This window comes from Eretmochelys imbricata, chromosome 4 (genome assembly GCF_965152235.1).
Source record: "Eretmochelys imbricata isolate rEreImb1 chromosome 4, rEreImb1.hap1, whole genome shotgun sequence".
Taxonomy (NCBI): domain Eukaryota; kingdom Metazoa; phylum Chordata; order Testudines; family Cheloniidae; genus Eretmochelys; species Eretmochelys imbricata.
In genome coordinates this window covers 131,473,815-131,494,626 of record NC_135575.1, presented here as the reverse complement: position 1 = coordinate 131,494,626, position 20,812 = coordinate 131,473,815, and the positions used below count along the sequence as shown (strand labels likewise).

Genomic DNA, 20,812 nt, shown 5'->3' with positions numbered 1-20,812 from the left:
CCATGCCTCCTAAGTCAGGAGTCCAGAAGGGTGATGGTGTTGAGCTGGCTACAGGGCTTTAAGCCACTCAAGGATTCCCTCATATTGGGGAAATTCCCAGCTGCCTATTTAGGGAATCTTTACATGGGGATTTATTAGGGATCCGGTCTTTGTTTCTTCATCTCTAAATGTGGATAATACCTACCTGCCCTCCATGAGGTATCATGAGGATGAGTAAATGAATATCTGTACATCACTTTGAAGATGTAAAACACAATGTTACTCCTGTTTCAACAAAAACTTCTCTTGATTCCCCACAGGCACCGCCTAGACCTCTTAGACCTCGCTTCAGGAAGAAAAGTACCTCGACCTCTACCACTGAAACCATGTGAGTGCGATGAGCCAATAGCACCAAGATCCACAGAATGTCTCTCTTCTGCCTTAAAGAGCTACTTGCTAATTATGTAGAAAAACAGCAGTGAGATGGATGTGATTTGATGTGCAGCACTGCAGACATGGCCTTTCTCTCTTCCCTTAAGTTACACGTTACTTGCATTTTCCCATAACATGAGAACACTCTCACAGGTAGTAACAGTGTCAGAGTCCCCCTGTTTCATTTGCAGAATATACACTCAAGCTAACCCTGTCAGGCTGTACATTTGCAATTATTAGTTGTGTCTGCATAGTTTTAGCTTGTGAATGCTAACAAACAAAAAAATACTCAATAGCTCTCAATGATACTTTGACTAATGTATCTGTTTATGGCTTTATCCTTAACGAAGTGGACTTGCAGGAGCCATAGATTTTTCTCCCTACCCTTCCTCCATCTTATAACAAGACTGACTGACGTGAGATATTTTGAATTCTTTCGACTGTACAGAATGTCTGAGACTTATTAGCAAAAGTTGAGCTGCAGCTCCATTTCTTTTTCTGCAAGTAAATTATGTGAACTCGTCATTGTGCTGAAAATGTAGAGACAACTTAGAGATGATGAGAAAGAGAGATGTACAAGAGAATGAACTGATTTCACAAAATAAAGTAGGGGAGTCTTAATTTTGATACTCCTGAGCCAGAAGAAGTGATATATTTTGTAAAAATGAAAGAATTAATCTTATAACTTTTGATCAACATTTTACTGGCAGTTCTACGATATATGTAAGCCATGTTTGTAATAACTGCTACAATGTTAACCAGAATCACATTAGCCATTGAGTTCATAGGGCAAAATTCACCGTCCTCATCTGCATGTAGAAGCTCACTTCAGGTGTTTTGCTTTTCTGGTGCAGATGTGGGAATTACACTCCCGCAGCCAGAGAAGGGCATTGGAATTGAGCTCTTCCATGTGGCTTGGAGAGAATTTTGCCAGTATGTGGATTCTGGTTTAAACCATGAGACTCTGTAGTTTGGCTGGTGCATTGGTATCCATATATAAATGCTAAATACAAAAGAAGAGGAAGAAGTTGTAGGATATGTGTATTTGTGCTTAAAGTTGGTGTCTCCTGTAAATGTAAAAGCATGTGAAATTCATAAATGAGTTAATTATGTGGCCCTTTGTGTTTGCTCTTGGCCCTATCCCATAGACTAGAAAAACTTTTAGAATGTGACGTATGATTGCCATTGATAACTGATCAATAAACAGACTTGATTATGAATAATATTGTTAACCTAGTTCAGGTACAGAAGTGGCCCAGCATGCCAATAACTGGTTAGAGTGCACCAGACTCAGAGATAAGCATATCCGACGTGGCCTTTGTTAAAGATTATCTGACGGATAGGCTTCTACATCTCAGCCTTCTTACTAACTCATCTTGAGGTAATTCTGAAGCTTCCTTAAATGGTTTGGAAAGTAAAAATTACTGCTGTCCCCTCCCCACAAACATTTGTAGCAGTTTGGTTAGTAAGAGGAAAGGGCAAACAGACATTTCTTGCGATTGCCACAATACTTGGACCTGTTATTGGAAAATCTGATTTCCCTTATAAGCACTGAGTATATTGTGTTTTGTGAAGACTATATGCTAAAAAAAAAATGCGTTCTAGATCGCAGTTGAAAAATATTCCGTCATTAGAACACACTCAGCAAAAGCTTTGAGTAGCCAAGCTTATGTATTTAAGTTAAGCAGCTTTAGAGTCAATTTGATTTTTCAGCAAAAGTTTTTTTAAAAAAATCGCAATGTTGCCTGAAGTGTTCGCTGAAATTTATTTTCAGTGCTACACAATAGGGTGCCATAAGACAAAACAAAAGCTGACAAGTTTGCACTCAAATTATGCCAAAAATAAAAATATACAGCTGCATAACGTTTGATGAATTCTACTCAGTGTATTAACATTCATCCTCACTAAAGTTATTTAAATGTCTGACCTGCTGTTTTACTGTAAACTTGACTGTTTCGATTTTCTTAAATGCTGAGGTGAAACTGTTGACAAGGGAGTTGCCTTATCTCTCGAAGACATTCACTGTATAACTGAAAAAAAACAAACCCCCCTTTTCATATCGCTGGCAAAAATGTGTTATCAACTGAGCTGTGTATTTGTGTATAGACTGACAAGAAATGTGAATGCCTAAACATGTATGCTTAGTGGTATAGTGTTCTGTACACAGGCTAGAACAATCACTTGCTTTGAATTCAGTATATTACAGACACAGGTTGTTTACAAATGCTTCCTCTAAAGGTCTGTCATTTTAACATTCAAATACGTATGTTTATTTGGGATCGACATCAGCTGTATGTTCTTTGGTCCTGACTCTTCTCTCAGGCACTGTCTCCCTTTGGAAATAACTTCAGTTCAACCATTGTTGTTACTACACATGGGCTGACCCCTAGCAGTAGACAGAGGCAAACCTGGGTTTGCATCAATTGAACTAATCAGAATATCACATGCTAACTGGCCCTTTAAGGGGAATGGGGCTCCAGCCCCTCCTCTGACTAATCAGTTGCCACCCAGCTGAAGCAGTAGGATCAAGGAGCAGGTAGCCTGAAGATAACCTGGTTCTCATCAATAACAAGAGCTCAGGTTGGGGGCAAGGCCCCCTCCAGCATCAGTCCTCAGCTCTGGGGAAAAAACCCAGGGTATACGACTCTCAGGTGGTTGTAAGCCTGAATGGAGTAGTTAGGCCCCTGCAAAAGACCCCAGGTCAAGCAATGATATGTTGAATGTGTTATTTTGAAGAAATAAAACTAAAGCCTTGAAGAGAAGGGGACAGAAATCCTGTGACTGGAGAATGTTCTTTGGTGCCTGGGCCAGTGAATTAGCCTGCATGTTTACACAGGATTTACCTTAATTATGAATGGGGTAAACTTTGAGCAACTCACTGCAAACCCTTATGCCTCCTTGTCTAAATGTAACTATCAGCACCAGTGTAGCTACATCATTGAAGCAGGGCTATTTTCAATTACAGCCAAGGTGCCACTTTGCCAAGGGAATTATACAAGTGTAAACCTGGTATAAGGAAGAGGAGAACCAGGCCTTCTGTTTCTAACAACAAGGGGAGAAATTACCGCGTGATTAAAAATGAGGAAAGGCTTACTAGAGTGATGTGATGCTCCCTGGCATCATGTAAACAGCCTGCTGCCTTTGACTGTGCTCTGTGAAATATCCATGTTCTCATGTAGTAATATCTATATATTTGTGACAGAATGCTTATTAATCAGTCTTCTTTTGCTGTTTATTTGTTTCGGGTACCTGTTTTGCACCTAGCACGTATTTAAAATTGTAAAGAACACTATGCGTACTCTTGAGATTCACACTTATACAAACATATTTAAGGATCATAACTGTGCACTTAAAAGAGGTTTCTTTCCCATGATCAGTGTAAAAGATTGTGATAGGACAGTACACTTAATGCCTCATAAGGATGGACATTACAACAGTATTCCAAAGGTTGGCGTTTTGCTGGTTTTGTTATGCTTGATATACATCCTGAATAAAGTCTTAATCTTTTCTTTAAAAGAAAAAAAAAAAACCACAAAGAAGAAAGCATCTTCAGTCTGTTCAATGTATCTGGCAGGCCAGAATACTTGTTACTTTTATTACTGCATTATTTAGTTGTCTTAATTCTTGCTAACTGTATATAGATGTATTCACTAAATGCTGCATGTCCTTCAGAACTCCTTTCTGTATTACCAGTTGGTAAAAAATACAGCTACTAAACCTGTTACCAGTGAATTCATTGGACTACCACAGCTTTATTATAAAGTAAGCCTTGTCTTGTCAAACAAGTGATAATGGAACTGATTGACAGAGGCTACAGTAAAGAGAATGGAACAGTTTGAAGCTACTGTTATCACATTGTCTACAGGCTACCAAGTTTTAAAGAATGCAAGGGATTGGGCCTTAGTAAAAGCAGAAGCAAACATATCATCCTGACCTAGAGTGTAAAACTAAAATCACATACATTGTTTCATATAAAGGGGCCATGAGTGTACCAAAATGTGTAGTGTAAAGTGGAGCCAGAATTTAAAAGAGAATTAACAAGCAGGCAATTATTCACAATTAATAAGAAAGGAATGAAAATTAGAAACTTTCAGAGTGGTTGTAAGGGAAGTTCTCTAATTTTAGCTAATTTAACATTTGTTTTAATCACTTTAGTTATCCACTGACCAACATTTGGAACACACTAATTTTCAGCGTTTTCCAGTGGAGAAGCTACGTCAGTCCTACTCAGTAGGAAACTGGGCAGTGTTATTAAAATGGTAGCCCCATTCAGTTAATGCAGACACTGAGACAGCAACTGTCTTTTTGTTCTGTTTGTACAGTGCCTCGCCCAGTGGAGTCCCGGTCCATGACTGGGGCTTCTAGGTGCTTTGGTAATACCCATTCTATATTATTTGTATTTTTCAAACTGCTTTAAACATTCCCATTCTAATATTAATTCTTAAAATTTAGCTTAGATGTTCAACTACATACCCTATTGCAAGAATCTCACCACGAGAAGTTCAGAATATTTAGCTGAATCAAAATTTCTCAATTTTTTCCCTTGCCCCTCCTCCACTTTAAGTGAAATACAATAACCAAGTATGACTGAATACTCCAGTCACAGTCCAGAATTAGTTTATTTTGGATGTTTGTACCAATAATTCAAATCAGACTGTATATTTGCATGTTACATGTAAATGTGGAAAAATGACAGACTATAGTTATTTGTCTTTGGAAATACATAAAAAGATCCCAGCCTACATACAATGACATGTATTGGGCAGTAAGAGGAAAAACAGAAGCGTGAACTGAGACACAGAAGAGAGAGGTTTTCTATAGTCGAAGGTTTGTGCGATCATGATACTTCTGGAAGGGATCATCAACGTACCAGTTTCTTCTCTTCCAGAAAGAAGTGGTCATTTTATCAAGGAGTTTACTTTGAGTTTTATTGCAAAACACTTGTTCCCTCAAGCGTCTTTTCTGGCGAATAGACTTTTTCCATAATTTTTTCTTGTAACCAGCCTGTCAGAAGACAAAGAATTCTACATCACTTTACCATAGATGGATGTATAGCAACAATAATAACCTATACCTCAACAATCCCCATGCCCTGAGCAAGTCAGCTTTCAACTCTCACCCTGGATTTTCTTTGTTTTTTTTAATCTTCCCTCCCAATCACTACTGATCCCTAGAGGAAGGAAGGCAGCTGGTCACTCTTTTAAGCAAGGGTAGATCTCATATTTAATAAAATGAAAGCCTTACTTTTTTCCTTAACCAAAGGCCGCAGTGCAGTCGGAGAAATCTATAGACCACAGATTTTACAGATTTCCTCTTTCCTTTTCGAAGGCTATAATATGTGAGAGTCCTCGCTGGCTGTTGAAGGACATGTGGCAGTAAGGCTGTTACACTGAAATAAAGAACAGAAAAGATGAAGTATGTAATTTAACAAGAACTAAGTGGTCTTTCCCCAGAACGCAGCACCTGACTGACTCCACCTGGAAAACCCAGAGTGACTTTACACCAACTTGCCTCAGAAAATTTAAAAGCAAACTGATCTAACATTTCAGTAGGCCCTTTGGCTGAGTATTGACATATACATATCTATTACATTGCAGTGCAAATGTCTGGCTGAGTGAATTTCAAATATTATTATTTAAATTATCGTAGCACCTAGGACCCTTAGTTATGGACTAGGGCCCCACTGTGCTAGGCAATGTACAGACAGTTTTCTTTGGTTCATAACTTTTAAAAATGGAGTTGAGAACTCAGGGTAGTGTAACACAAGAGCTAGTTCAGGTGAAAAGTTAAAATTACATGTTTTAACATTAGAGATCTGGGGCTTTCATTATTTTAATTAATAAAACAAACACCAGTTTTATAACAAGGTTTCTTATTGCGATGAGCTGAGGTACATGTTTGAGGCACATTCCATCTCGCATCTTCATTAAAGGGTCTTGACATGATACAGGCGGGAGAAGGAGTTTTAAAAACTGATCCCGCTTGCAAGAGTGAAAAGTAGCAGCAGAACTTCCCATGCCAAATTGGGGAAAGATGCTACTTTTCAAAAGTGTTGATGAGAATATGGAATTTGGATAGAAATCAGGTTTAACCCTAACACTCTCCTTATAAGCTTGTGTACACAGGTATTTTTCTTTGTTTCCCATCATTGCTCTAGCACTGGTTCAGCCTGCTCTGAGCAGAGTTAGGTCGGTGACAAACATACCTGTGTTAGTCTACATTGCATTCCAACCACTGATGCCACTGGTTGAGCTGAACTGTACGCTGGGCTAGTGCAATGGTGGGAAATATGAAAGACAGTTCTAGTGCTGACTCTAGTGTGTATTACATTCTGCAAATTTTACAGCAGGCTCTTTGTTTTCTAATAGGTTTTATGTAACATTCACCCTTTAAAAACACACCATACCTGTTAAAGATGGAGAGAGGACACCCACATGACCGATCACTAACAGACAACAGAGCTTTCGTAGCAGAGGAAGCTAATGGTGCCTGCACCCAGTTGAAACATCGTATGGAGAGTCCAGAAATAAGACGGATGTTGCAGGAGCTGTTGTAGGCCAAAGGGACCAGAAAATTCAGAGGTCTTAAAATCCCTATGGCGAAAGAATAGATAATACCAGGAAAAGTTAATGAAAAGTGAGCAGTGGGTTGAAACCGCCTGACACCTGAACCCATGTTTTGTGTTGCAGTAAACATTAATACCACTTAATTACAAATCTGCTAGATTCCCTGTTTAGACACTTTGCACACAGCAGACAGTGGGATTGGCAAGGGTAATCATCAAAATCTCTCTGGCTGAAAATGTAGAGCTAGATATTCCGCAGACACTAACATGTAGGTTCAATATCACCAATGACTTTCATTCTAGCACCAAATTCAGAATCTTCAGCTTCTGGGTGTGAAAGTTTTTGAAGATCTGCCACCTAGTGGTCAATAAAAAGAAAAGGAGTACTTGTGGCACCTTAGAGACTAACGAATTTATTTGAGCATGAGCTTTCGTGAGCTACAGCTCACTTCATCAGATGCATACCGTGGAAACTGCAGCAGACTTTATATATACACAGAGAATATGAAACAATACCTCCTCCCACCCCACTGTCCTGCTGGTAATAGCTTATCTAAAAGCCATTTCCAGCACAAATCCAGGTTTTCTCACCCTCCACCCCCCCACACAAATTCACTCTCCTGCTGGTGATAGCCCATCCAAAGTGACAACTCTTTACACAATGTGCATGATAATGAAGTTAGGCCATTTCCTGCACAAATCCAGGTTCTCTCACTCCCTCACCCCCCTCCAAAAACCCACCCCCATACACACACAAACTCACTCTCCTGCTGGTAATAGCTCATCCAAACTGGCCACTCTCCAAGTTTAAATCCAAGTTAAACCAGAACATCGGGGGGGGGGGGGAGTAGGAAAAAACAAGAGGAAATAGGCTACCTTGCATAATGACTTAGCCACTCCCAGTCTCTATTTAAGCCTAAATTAATAGTATCCAATTTGCAAATGAATTCCAATTCAGCAGTTTCTCGCTGGAGTCTGGATTTGAAGTTTTTTTGTTTTAAGATAGCGACCTTCATGTCTGTGATTGCGTGACCAGAGAGATTGAAGTGTTCTCCGACTGGTTTATGAATGTTATAATTCTTGACATCTGATTTGTGTCCATTTATTCTTTTACGTAGAGACTGTCCAGTTTGACCAATGTACATGGCAGAGGGGCATTGCTGGCACATGATGGCATAAATCACATTGGTGGATGTGCAGGTGAACGAGCCTCTGATAGTGTGGCTGATGTTATTAGGCCCTGTGATGGTGTCCCCTGAATAGATATGTGGGCACAATTGGCAACGGGCTTTGTTGCAAGGATAAGTTCCTGGGTTAGTGGTTCTGTTGTGTGGTATGTGGTTGTTGGTGAGTATTTGCTTCAGGTTGCGGGGCTGTCTGTAGGCAAGGACTGGCCTGTCTCCCAAGATTTGTGAGAGTGTTGGGTCATCCTTTAGGATAGGTTGTAACTCTCTTTTACCAAAATTTATTAAGCTAAAGAGTTACCAAAAGCAACTACAGCATTTGCTCAAGAAACTTCCTGAAAAAGCACAAGATCAAATCCGCACAGACACACCCCTGGAACCCCGACCTGGGATATTCTATCTACTACCCAAGATCCATAAACCTGGAACTCCTGGGCGCCCCATCATCTCAGGCATTGGCACCCTGACAGCAGGATTGTCTGGCTATGTAGACTCCCTCCTCAGGCCCTACGCTACCAGCACTCCCAGCTACCTTCGAGACACCACTGACTTCCTGAGGAAACTTCAATCCATCGGTGATCTTCCTGATAACACCATCCTGGCCACTATGGATGTAGAAGCCCTCTACACCAACATTCCACACAAAGATGGACTACAAGCCGTCAGGAACACTATCCCCGATAATGTCACGGCTAACCTGGTGGCTGAACTTTGTGACTTTGTCCTTACCCATAACTATTTCACATTTGGGGACAATGTATACCTTCAGATCAGCGGCACTGCTATGGGTACCCGCATGGCCCCACAGTATGCCAACATTTTTATGGCTGATTTAGAACAACGCTTCCTCAGCTCTCGTCCCCTAAAGCCCCTACTCTACTTGCGCTATATTGATGACATCTTCATCATCTGGACCTATGGAAAAGAAGCCCTTGAGGAATTCCACCATGATTTCAACAATTTCCATCCCACCACCAACCTCAGCCTGGTCCAGTCCACACAAGAGATACACTTCCTGGACACTACAGTGCTAATAAACAATGGTCACATAAACACCACCCTATACCGGAAACCTACTGACCGCTATTCCTACCTGCATGCCTCCAGCTTTCACCCTGACCACACCACACGATCCATCGTCTACAGCCAAGCTCTGCGATACAACCGCATTTGCTCCAACCCCTCAGACAGAGACAAACACCTACAAGATCTCTGTCAAGCTTTCTTACAACTACAATACCCACCTGCGGAAGTAAAGAAACAGATTGATAGAGCCAGAAGAGTTCCCAGAAGTTACCTACTACAGGACAGGCCTAACAAAGAAAATAACAGAACTCCACTAGCCGTCACCTTCAGCCCCCAACTAAAACCCCTCCAACGCATTATTAAGGATCTACAACCTATCCTAAAGGATGACCCAACACTCTCACAAATCTTGGGAGACAGGCCAGTCCTTGCCTACAGACAGCCCCGCAACCTGAAGCAAATACTCACCAACAACCACATACCACACAACAGAACCACTAACCCAGGAACTTATCCTTGCAACAAAGCCCGTTGCCAATTGTGCCCACATATCTATTCAGGGGACACCATCACAGGGCCTAATAACATCAGCCACACTATCAGAGGCTCGTTCACCTGCACATCCACCAATGTGATTTATGCCATCATGTGCCAGCAATGCCCCTCTGCCATGTACATTGGTCAAACTGGACAGTCTCTACGTAAAAGAATAAATGGACACAAATCAGATGTCAAGAATTATAACATTCATAAACCAGTCGGAGAACACTTCAATCTCTCTGGTCACGCAATCACAGACATGAAGGTCGCTATCTTAAAACAAAAAAACTTCAAATCCAGACTCCAGCGAGAAACTGCTGAATTGGAATTCATTTGCAAATTGGATACTATTAATTTAGGCTTAAATAGAGACTGGGAGTGGCTAAGTCATTATGCAAGGTAGCCTATTTCCTCTTGTTTTTTCCTACTCCCCCCCCCCCCCCGATGTTCTGGTTTAACTTGGATTTAAACTTGAAGAGTGGCCAGTTTGGATGAGCTATTACCAGCAGGAGAGTGAGTTTGTGTGTGTATGGGGGTGGGTTTTTGGAGGGGGGTGAGGGAGTGAGAGAACCTGGATTTGTGCAGGAAATGGCCTAACTTCATTATCATGCACATTGTGTAAAGAGTTGTCACTTTGGATGGGCTATCACCAGCAGGAGAGTGAATTTGTGTGGGGGGGTGGAGGGTGAGAAAACCTGGATTTGTGCTGGAAATGGCTTTTAGATAAGCTATTACCAGCAGGACAGTGGGGTGGGAGGAGGTATTGTTTCATATTCTCTGTGTATATATAAAGTCTGCTGCAGTTTCCACGGTATGCATCTGATGAAGTGAGCTGTAGCTCACGAAAGCTCATGCTCAAATAAATTCGTTAGTCTCTAAGGTGCCACAAGTACTCCTTTTCTTTTTGCGAATACAGACTAACACGGCTGTTACTCTGAAACCTAGTGGTCAATGAAAATCAAGGAAAGTTTTATAATGATGGTTGACTGACCAAGACCTTGTTGGAAATATTTTGCTGCTCTCATGTACATTATCTTAAGACAGCCTTTCAATAAGTATTTTCAGACTAATGATATCTAGAAATAAGTCTTCTTTTATAAATTGTAAAAGATTGACATTAATGTTGATGTTTTGCTCATTTATGAGCTGAAACTAAATCTTGCAAAGAGAAAACAAAAAAGTCATTTCCCCATATACAGAGCGCTTCTGACGAACAACTTTAAACATGACACTTTCCTTTCACTGGTTAGCACACAGATCACCCTGTTTCCCCTTCAATGTTTTAAAAATCATTTAGCTAGGCTTCTGGCAAGACAGACCAGCATTTCAGAGCATTGCACACCATCCATGGTTACAGGGAATCACAGCACCAACAAGCTGCAGTTTGTCTAAACCAAGAACAGCCAAAGCGTGGCTAACAGGGAAAACACACTCATGGCCATAGCAACAGTCACTTTCAATATGGAAATGCACCCCGCATAAATGAGATTCTAACATGCAGTTCTCCATCCTGACCCAAGAACTTTCGGGCTGGAGGACTGTGTTATGTACAGCCCTCATATCCAATTTGAAGATGAGGTCACCTACATCATGTTCCATCAGTTGCCTGTGGATGAGTGAACTTTTTAAAAGCTATTTATGAGACTCACTAAATAGGGTGAGGGCAAGCCAAAAGGTTGGGCTTGTCACATGCGTGACCCTGGAGTATGGTGCATGTAGACATATCCCAGCATGCAATGCTTCATTTTGATTTAAGGAGATGCAGCAATAAAAATACCAAATCCCACTATGCACTGCTTCATCTTGCACAGGATGCTCCATCCCAGTTTGAGTGATACAGCTGTAGTGCATGCTGGGATTTGTCATCTCTGCAAACCACACAGGCCCCCATACCAACGAGGGCTGCCGCAATTAGGTTGGATATTAGGAAAAGCTTTTTCATGACGAGGGTGGTGAAACACTGGAATGTGTTACCTAGGGAGGTGGTAGAATCTCCTTCCTTAGAAGTTTTTAAGGTCAGGCTTGACAAAGCCCTAGCTGGGATGATTTAATTGGGAATTGGTCCTGCTTTGAGCAGGGGGTTGGACTAGATGACCTCCTGAAGTCCCTTCCAACCCTGATATTCTATGATTCTATGAATCCGCTTCCAGTTACACCCTTCCATCTCTAATACATGCTCAGTGTGGGTAGGGGTGGCAACTTTCTACTCACACAAAACCGAACACCCTTGCCCCGCCCCTTCTCCGAGACCCTGCCCATGCCTTGCCCCTTCTCCGAGGTCACACCCCTACTCACTCCATCTCCCCCCCCCCATTGCTTGCTCTCCTCCCGCACCCTCACTCATTTTAACTGGGCTGCCTCAGGAGGCTGGGGTGTGGGAGGGGGTGAGGGCTTCAGCTGGGTGTGCAGGCTCTAGGGTGGGACCAGAAATGAGCAGTTCAGAGTGCGGGAGGGGGCTGAGACAGTGGGTTAGAATGTGAGAAGGGGTGATGGCTCGGGCTGGGGCTCCAATGTGGGGCCGGGGATGATGGATTTGGGGTGCAGAAAGGGGTTCTGGGCCAGGGGGTTTGGAGTGTGGGAGGGGACTCTGGTTGGGGGTGAGGATACAGGAGGGGGATGAGGGCTCTGGTTGGGGGATGTAGGAGGGTGCTCTGGGCTGGGATCGGGAAGTTCAAAGGGCAGGAGGGGGATCCGGGCTTGGGCAGAGGGTTGGGGTGCAGATGGGGGGGTGTGAGAGATGGGGGTGCAGGCTTTGGGGTGGGGCTGGGGATGAGTGGTTTGGGGTATAGGAGGGTACTCTGGGTTGGGATCAAGGGGTTCAGAGAGCAGGGGATCAGGGCTGGGACAGAGGCCTGGGAAGAGGTCCGGGGTGCAGGCTCCAAGCAGCACTTACTTCAAGCAGCTCCTGGAAGCAGCGGCATGTCCTCCCTCCAGCTCCTACACAGAGGCCTGGTCAGGCAGCTCTGCGCCGCTCCCTCCACAGGTGTTACCCCTGCAGCTCCCACTGGCTGGGAACCACGGCCAATGGGAGCTGTAGGGGCAGTGCTTGGGGTGGGGACAGCATGCGGAGCCCCCGGGTTGCCCCTACACCTAGCAGCCAGGGGGGAACATGCTGGCTGCTTCCCGGGAGCCTGCCAGCCCCACTGTGCAGCGCCAACAACCAGACAGTCAGCGGCCTGGTCAGCAGTGCTGACGGGAGCTGCCATGGTCCCGTTTTTGACTGGGTGCTCCAGTTGAAAACCAGACACCTGCTCACCCGAAGCGTGCCCTCCCCCCCATCTGGGTGCAGCTGGGGCAGAGCCTCAGCCCGAGGTTCCCAGTCCCAAATCCCATGTCCCCTAGAGGCAGCGAACTGGAGTAGCTGATTGTTAACCAAGGGCAGGAGGGTTCCGGTTGGTGCTGCCCCCGACAGAACCACTGGCCGGGCTGCTGAAAGGGGGCAAGGAATTGATAGCCACCGTGATCCAGGAGCTGCCCCCACGGGCCAGGATCCCCCCCGCTCACCTCCCCTACCCTGCATCCTCGCCACGGGCAAGGAGCCGACCCCCGCCGCTAGAGTCTCTCACACTGACCCGACAGCCTCCGCGTAACGACAGCTGCCGCCATCTTGCCAGCCGCGCGCAGACTGCCTACGGCAGGCAGCGAGGAACATACCGCGCTGGGGGCGGAGACTAGAACGCGGAGCCCGCGGGACGGGCGGTTACAGGCAGGGGGCGGGGCAGGATACTGCTCGGCGCCGGAATGTGCTGCTGACGGTCGTGTACTGAGCATGCTCAGTTCATCTGCTGAAGCCACTGCCCTTCACCCTGCCCGTATACCCGTAGGATTCTGCTGACTGCGCTTGACAGGGGTGAAAAAGTGGCCGAGGGGCGAATCGGAGGAGGGGGGTGCCCAGGGTCGGCGCAGGGCGCAGAAACTGACTGGTCGGGGGGTCAAGCAGCTGGAGGCAGGATTAGGAGAGGGGCTAAAGGGCAACATCAGGGCTGGGGCGGGGGGGAGGAGCAGGAGTTAAGCTCGCGGTGAGGCGCTGGCAGAGGGCAAAACCCAGCAGGGGCACAGGGGGTAACAGTTTCCACGGTATGCATCCGATGAAGTGAGCTGTAGCTCACGAAAGCTTATGCTCAAATAAATTGGTTAGTCTCTAAGGTGCCACAAGTCCTCCTTTTCTTTTTGCAAAGACAGACTAACACGGCTGTTACTCTGAAACAAGTTACCCCAGTGGGACTGAGACATCAGCGTTTGCCAGAATGGTGGGGGGCAAAGGGGGCTTTTTTTATTTCCCCTCTCACAGACAGCAGCACTCTGCATCGGCTTCCCAGGCCTGGGTTCTTAAAGGCACAGGCATCCCAATGCCTCGTCAACGCATCTCCTCTCTGTCTGATCTAACCCAGTGGGTCTCAAAGCGGTCCCCCGCTTGTGCAGGGAAAGCCCCCGGCGGGCCGGGCCAGTTTGTTTGCCTGCCGCGTCCGCAGGTTGGGCCGATCCTGGCTCCCACATTGACCTGCAAATGACCCTTCAATCCAGAGGTATTGAATGGGTCACACTTTATGTAATTGTCTCAAGGCTGTATATTTTTTTTGAAACTAGCTGAGCGGGTGGTTTCAGCATCCAACAGAACATACCACACATTACAATTAACATTAAATTTATCAGAATAAAGAAAAGAATAATTGAGTGTAACAATTTTTAAAGTTGAAGACCAAGAGGGGGCCCATCCTTCAAGAATATCATACCAATCGTGTGTTATAATTTGTTCTGCTTGTGCAGAGACTATTTATATTTCAGATCCCTGACGTAAAATAGCCAAACTGTGTGTCTGAACCTGGGCCTGTGTGATTTCAGTCAGTTGGATAATTTGGTTATTTTTCTTCATTAGTTTGTACAGACCTGTCCAATTGATCCACAAAGAAAAGTTAAAGTTTATAATTTTGCTGGTATCCAGTGTGTTAGTTCTTTTATCCTCATGAGCTGGGAAGTAATAGGTTAAGGTGGGAGTTTTTAACATAGTTATATTACACATACATTGCTCTACTGGTGGTTTTAGCCACAAAAGCTCCTGTAATTCAATGGCACAGTAGTGAGGTCAAGACTCACCAGCACAGCGCCTCCTGCTGATTGTCTAGGGAATTAGCTCTTCAGTGTACAGAGCGCCTTCTACTGGCCAGTGTCTCACCTGTCGGTTCCTGGTGCCCTTTACCTTGGGGTGCTACCCCCACAGTAACCCCTTATTCTGGGTTTCCCCTCCCAGGGGAACCCCCAACCCTCTAAACCCACCTTGTCTCAGTGATTACTGCCAGTCATCTTCTAGCCACCACTCACTGGGGCAGACTGCAGTCTGTAATGGCCTCTCATCATTGGCAAGGGGTTAGGACTTGCTGCCTTTGCCTATCCCTGGGCTGCCCCCTACAGCCCCAGTACCTTTTCAAAGGCCTTCATCAAGGCCTGCAGCCTGGGAGTTTTACAGGCTGGCGCTTCCCAGCTCCCCTTGCCCTTCCCCAGCACTGCTCCACTTCTGGTACCTTACTCCCCTTTCGACTCACTCCAGGGCTAGAGTGAGACTTCTCCAGCTTCTGGCCCACAGCCTTCTCATCAGGGCCAGCTGGGCCCTAATTGAGCTGGCCACAGCTGTGTACCATCCAGAAACATATGTAAGGAAAAGGTTATTTTCATGTTTTGTCAGCAGAGGAGTTAAAACTGTCATATCTTTGGCTCATACCCAATCCATCTCAATTTCTGTTAGCATAATAGCTAATGTTGTTCAGAACACCACAAGGCTAACAGGTATGGCCCTTCGCAGCTATCAGGAACTGCTAATGGTAAGAATTCACTAAAGCCATCTGATGTAGCTGATTCCTACAGATAGCAGTCTCACATACCCAAGGTGTGAGAAAGTGCTGTCTGTAGGAATTAGCTTCATCACATTGCAGTGTCACAGGTAGCACATCCCTATAGTTTGCAGCAGCGACAGGTCCAACTTTGCTAAAAACGGTATTTCAAGCAGTCTCACATGTAAAACCAACCTGATAGCTTTAACAGTGTAAAAAGCCTACAAGCAGTAGATGTGGTATATCTTGCCTTTAGCAAGGCTTTTGATACTGTCTCCCATGACCATCTCATAAACAAACTATGGAAATAAAACCTAGATGGACATAACGGTAAATAAGATGGGCATAACGAGTGGGGTTCTCTAGGAATCAGTTCTGGTCCATCAGGTAGCAATTTAATACAATAGCAGTTTCTTACAATCAGTACGTATTGATAAGTGCTACCGGTAGCACATTCCTACGCGGAGCAGTATCCTTTACTAAACAGGGCGGTGGCTCAAGGCTCTTCCTTCCTTACCCGCCCCCTGGCTGCCCCCTCCCCACCAAAGTGCGCGTGCCCCAGGGGCGGGAGAAGCTGGGCATGCAGCCCCATTCCGCCTTGCGCTGGGCGTTACCAGGTTTACTCGCCCTGGTGCAGCGGGTGCCAACCAGTGCATGTGCTCCCTAGTCCTGGCCCTGCACTGTGGGCAGGGTGGCGGTGCAGCAGCTCCAACTTGGTTACACATTCCGAGTCCTCTCATCGCAATGAGTGTCTTGCTGGCCAGGAAAGCGTTAAATCGCTTCTGGGGGGTTTCAGAGGCGCCCGGTACCTTAGTGCCTGATTAGATGCGTTTGGATGTCTGGGTGGGCTGGTTACATTCAGTAGCATTCTGACAAAAGTGAAAGCGGAATAAATCCTTACTTCCCTCATCCACTGCAACATAAGGCTCCGTACCCAGCCATTTGTAGTAATGCAGCTGTTCTTGCATTAAAAGTGCAGCATCAGGACCCAGGGAAATCTGAAAATGTGAGAAGGGCTGGTAGAAAGTACCCTGCAGAATATCCCACCCTTCCCTCAGTTACATCTTCTCTTCCTGATCATTTAATATTTTTGTCTTTCATGGTCTTCCTAAAAGCCCTGTTCCCTACAGGCAAGATGCATTCCTAGCAGAAAACACCACTAAGGTCCTGGTGGATAAAATAATAGCCACATGTAATAAAATGTAATATGTAATAGCCACATGTAATAGCCACATGTAATAGCCATAGTAATAAAAGCCACATGAGCTGACCTTTGCACCCATATAGTGTGCATTGCCCTACAGTTCTTATCACAGGATCAAGACCTTCCTATGCAGGCAGCTACAATCTATTCTAGTCGCAATTTCTGAACTGTTCGAAGTGTAGCCCTACACAAAACATATTGCTATACTCTAACCTCCAGGTGACAAAGGAATGGATAACCATACCCCAAACGAAAGGATGCAGCATTCCTGCTAAGTGTAGATGATATGAATTACACCTGGTAACTACTGCTAGCTGGAAATCTGGAGGCAGTTTTCCCAGTCCATTGTGAGTGTTTCAATGAAGTTAAAGGTGTACAGCTATTTTTTCCCCAAATATCTCTATTTATAACTTCCAAAATACTGTCAGATATGACTATACAGTGAAGTTATCAACAGTGTTTTTAAATCTAACAAATGAGTCTGTAATTCTGTAACATAAATGTGATTCTTTCGGTGCAGACTGGGATCCTTTATGTTTGTTCCCTTCAGTTGGGTGATCAGAGCCTCCCACTAATAGGTTCAGGCAGGAAGAGGGCAAATTAATCCTGACATAAATAAAGCAGAACACATGCTAGAAACACTGAGAAGTTCCAGACACACAGTGGATCTGCAAAAAATTACAGTATTTACAAAGAACAGACAGTTTATTGTCCCAGGTCTGTAATTACTAAAATGTCCCCCTCCAGAAATTCTTAACCCAGATTCTACCACATAGTCAGACACTTTCTCCAGTAAGAATCCTCATTGACCCTCACCCAGAGGTTATGTGGATAAGTGAAAGCGTGATTTATGCCATCATGTGCCAGCAATGCCCCTCTGCCATGTACATTGGTCAAACTGGACAGTCTCTACGTAAAAGAATAAATGGACACAAATCAGATGTCAAGAATTATAACATTCATAAACCAGTCGGAGAACACTTCAGTCTCTCTGGTCACGCAATCACAGACATGAAGGTCGCTATCTTAAAACAAAAAAACTTCAAATCCAGACTCCAGCGAGAAACTGCTGAATTGGAATTCATTTGCAAATTGGATACTATTAATTTAGGCTTAAATAGAGACTGGGAGTGGCTAAGTCATTATGCAAGGTAGCCTATTTCCTCTTGTTTTTTCCTACCCCCCCCCCCCCAGATGTTCTGGTTTAACTTGGATTTAAACTTGGAGAGTGGTCAGTTTTGGATAAGCTATTACCAGCAGGAGAGTGAGTTTGTGTGTGTATGGGGGTGGGTTTTTGGAGGGGGGTGAGGGAGTGAGAGAACCTGGATTTGTGCAGGAAATGGCCTAACTTCATTATCATGCACATTGTGTAAAGAGTTGTCACTTTGGATGGGCTATCACCAGCAGGAGAGTGAATTTGTGTGGGGGGGTGGAGGGTGAGAAAACCTGGATTTGTGCTGGAAATGGCCTAACCTAAATGGCCTAAGCTATTACCAGCAGGACAGTGGGGTGGGAGGAGGTATTGTTTCATATTCTCTGTGTATATATAAAGTCTGCTGCAGTTTCCACGGTACGCATCTGATGAAGTGAGCTGTAGCTCACGAAAGCTCATGCTCAAATAAATTGGTTAGTCTCTAAGGTGCCACAAGTACTCCTTTTCTTTTTGCGAATACAGACTAACACGGCTGTTACTCTGAAACCTGACTACACTGTGTTTCCCAAATCTGTTCCAAGGAAGCATCTTCCTTAATTCTGACCCAGAATATTAATTAATATTGTTCCTAGAGGCTTCAGTGAAGATCAGGACCCCTTAATTATTTTTATTACAGTCACACCTACAGTCTCCAGCTCAATAAATTCCTGCATTAAAAGTTTATAATCTAAATAGGCAGATACAATGGGGGAGGATGGGTTCTGCTAAAAAGAGAACTGTGATTGAAAACATGTTAGTTTCACAATGTTGTGTTTTGTGTGTGTGTGTTTTACTTTATTACACATAATGGATTACATTGTAGGGCAGGAGTGGGTGCAGAGTGCAGAGAGAAGGAAGGGATGAATTGAAAGGAAAAGCACAGGATCGGAAAGAGCAGGGACAGCAATGGGAGTTAGACTGAATTGATGAGACTGTGAGGTAGGGGCAGGAGGCGGGGACCAGAGCAAGCAGCCAATTAGCTGGATGGAAAGGAGGAGTGAAAACCGTGGCAGGCAGGGCTGATGGCAGCAGTGTCTATGGGGTTGGCTGAAACTGCCTGAGCAACTGCTTCTTCCCTTTTGAGACTGTACTACAGATTTGTAGACTCCTGCCTCCCATATGACTTGCAGTTCTTTTAGCTTAATCCAAAGGGTCTTCCTTGAGACCGCTCTGAGCTGCCCGTCTTCTTCTGGACCTGGAAGCTGGTTTTGGTGACCAGGTCCGTAGCGGCCGCCGAGAGGGCAGATCTTCTCGCGGAGCCCCTGCTACGCAACCCCCAACTAGGTGTGCAAGTGGTGGGGTCTTCCCCTGTGCGACAGAGGCTGGTCCTGGCAGATGCCACAGGAATTGGAGACCTCCTGGACTATGACCAGGGGGACTGGGTGGATCCTTTGGCACTTGGTTGGCGGATAGAGCTCTCCACCCTTCAACTCCCTGGAGTGTAACCCAGGAGGCGAGGGCAGCCTTATTTCCTGCCTCTCGGGCTTTCCTTGAGCAGGTCTTGCAAGAGGGTGCTCCCTGCCCCACACTCCTGGCTCTCTGGATCTTTTCACTGGGCCCCTGTCTGCAAGGCCCCAGGCTCCCCTCCTGCATAATCTGAGCCAGCTGTGCGATCTGTAGCTGGTTCATTTCTGAACCGTGCCAAGGGCACATCTGTACATGCTGATACTTCACACATTTCATTTCCTTACCCTCGTGTCCCACCCTGACATTAAGTGGCGGGACCTACCACCTGTGGAGGGGGAAGAACCCCGGTAGGCCAGCCTATATTCCACCTTGATCCTACTGCCCGCCGGGGATATGAACTGACGGCTCCTTCATGGAGCTGTGAGCACAGGCATGTACTTGGCGTAGTACACCCTCATCCCTGATACTTGCCCTTTTTGCGGTGGCAAGGAAGATCCTGGCGCACATTTATCTCGAGTGCACCAGGTTGCAGCCCCTCTTTTGGCTCCTCCAGAACCTTCTCCTAAGGTTTTGGCTGCACTATTCCCTTCACCTCCTGATTCATGCACATCCTCTCTGTGGCCCCACAAAGTCACAAGATCTCCTGGTCAATCTCCTCCTGGCATTGGTCAAAGTGGCCATTTATAAAACCAAGAAGAGGACGCTGGATGGTGAGGAGCTCTGCTACTGTGGGGCCTCTTTCCATTCTTGCAGCCGATCACGTGTCTGGGCATAAGTTCCTCTGGGCAGCATCCAGTGGTTCCCTAAACACCTTTGAGGAATAGTGGGAGCTGTCCAGGGCTCTCTGCTCAGTGTCCAGCTCCGGTTCCTTGCTTATGGCCCTATGACCTCACTCCTCCTGGCCCTGTTTCCTCATTAGTTGTTCCCTGAAATTATTTGAGCTCCAGGTTCAGCTGCTCCTCCCCTTAGACTGGGAGAGGGACCTTCAGCTGTTGGCGGGCTTGTGCCCACCCACCTCCTGGAACTGAACAGGTGCGCCTGCTAGCTGGAGTCTCTGGCACACACTTGGCCCTAAGCTCACGCTGCAATGATAGGTGCTGGAACTCGGGGCGCTGCTGCCGCACCCCCTGGCTTGAAGTGGATTCCATCCTTTACAGGGTGTACGGTTTGGTACAATGGCTCTCAGCACCACTGTGCAAATTGTTCCAGCACAGGGCCCTGGCCGCAATCAGCTCAACAGGCTTGCTCCCAGCGGGGGAGCGGAGACTGGACCCTTTTCGTTTTGAGCCCCAAGACTCTCCTGCCTGCCCTGAGGGCGACCTCTGAGGTGGGAGCCGTAGCGGGCCCCGAAGGCGCGCGGCACTGAGAGCTCGGCCAGGCATGGGGCACAGCATGTTCTGAGCAAGTGGGGGGGAAAGGGGGCTGGCTGTGGTGTGGCCCCACCTCACCCACTGCCCT

At 45.6% G+C, this 20,812-nt stretch overlaps 2 protein-coding genes across 9 annotated transcripts in view; one reads left to right on the top strand and one right to left on the bottom strand.

Moving 5' to 3' along the window:
* The window catches only part of REEP1 (receptor accessory protein 1), a 113,883-nt gene extending 106,965 nt beyond the window's left edge, over nucleotides 1-6,918 (top strand). For 5 of the 6 annotated variants that reach the window (XM_077815986.1, XM_077815989.1, XM_077815988.1 and 2 more), the window contains one exon: nucleotides 300-4,135. In XM_077815986.1, coding sequence (XP_077672112.1) covers nucleotides 300-310 — 11 coding nt within the window. In that variant the 3' untranslated portion in view covers nucleotides 311-4,135. Of the gene's footprint in view, nucleotides 1-299; nucleotides 4,136-6,779 lie in introns of those variants that run through there. The other variant, XR_013346028.1, reaches the window with a different exon arrangement.
* MRPL35 (mitochondrial ribosomal protein L35) lies at nucleotides 5,012-13,390 on the bottom strand. Of its 3 annotated transcripts, none has more exons than XM_077815991.1 (4): nucleotides 13,299-13,390; nucleotides 6,818-7,004; nucleotides 5,656-5,800; nucleotides 5,012-5,415 (listed from the first exon to the last, which is right to left on the bottom strand). In XM_077815991.1, exons 1-4 carry the CDS (start codon nucleotides 13,330-13,332, stop codon nucleotides 5,227-5,229), a joined length of 555 nt encoding a protein of 184 aa, XP_077672117.1. In that variant the 5' UTR covers nucleotides 13,333-13,390; the 3' UTR covers nucleotides 5,012-5,226. The 3 variants fall into 3 exon arrangements, with proteins under 3 accessions (XP_077672117.1, XP_077672119.1, XP_077672118.1); XM_077815993.1 differs by having other exon boundaries at nucleotides 13,240-13,331; XM_077815992.1 differs by having other exon boundaries at nucleotides 13,231-13,327.
* Between the last annotated feature and the right edge of the window lie 7,422 nt (nucleotides 13,391-20,812).

Bases quoted from the DNA above. Each gene is read 5' to 3' on its own strand.
- MRPL35 (XM_077815991.1), bottom strand. From the start codon at position 13,332: ATGGCGGCAGCTGTCGTTACGCGGAGGCTGTCGG. The intron at 7,005-13,298 runs GTCAGTGTGAGA...CTTTCGCCATAG, and splicing joins CGTTACGCGGAGGCTGTCGG to GGATTTTAAGACCTCTGAAT. The intron at 5,416-5,655 runs GTAAGGCTTTCA...GTCTTCTGACAG, and splicing joins GCCTTTGGTTAAGGAAAAAA to GCTGGTTACAAGAAAAAATT.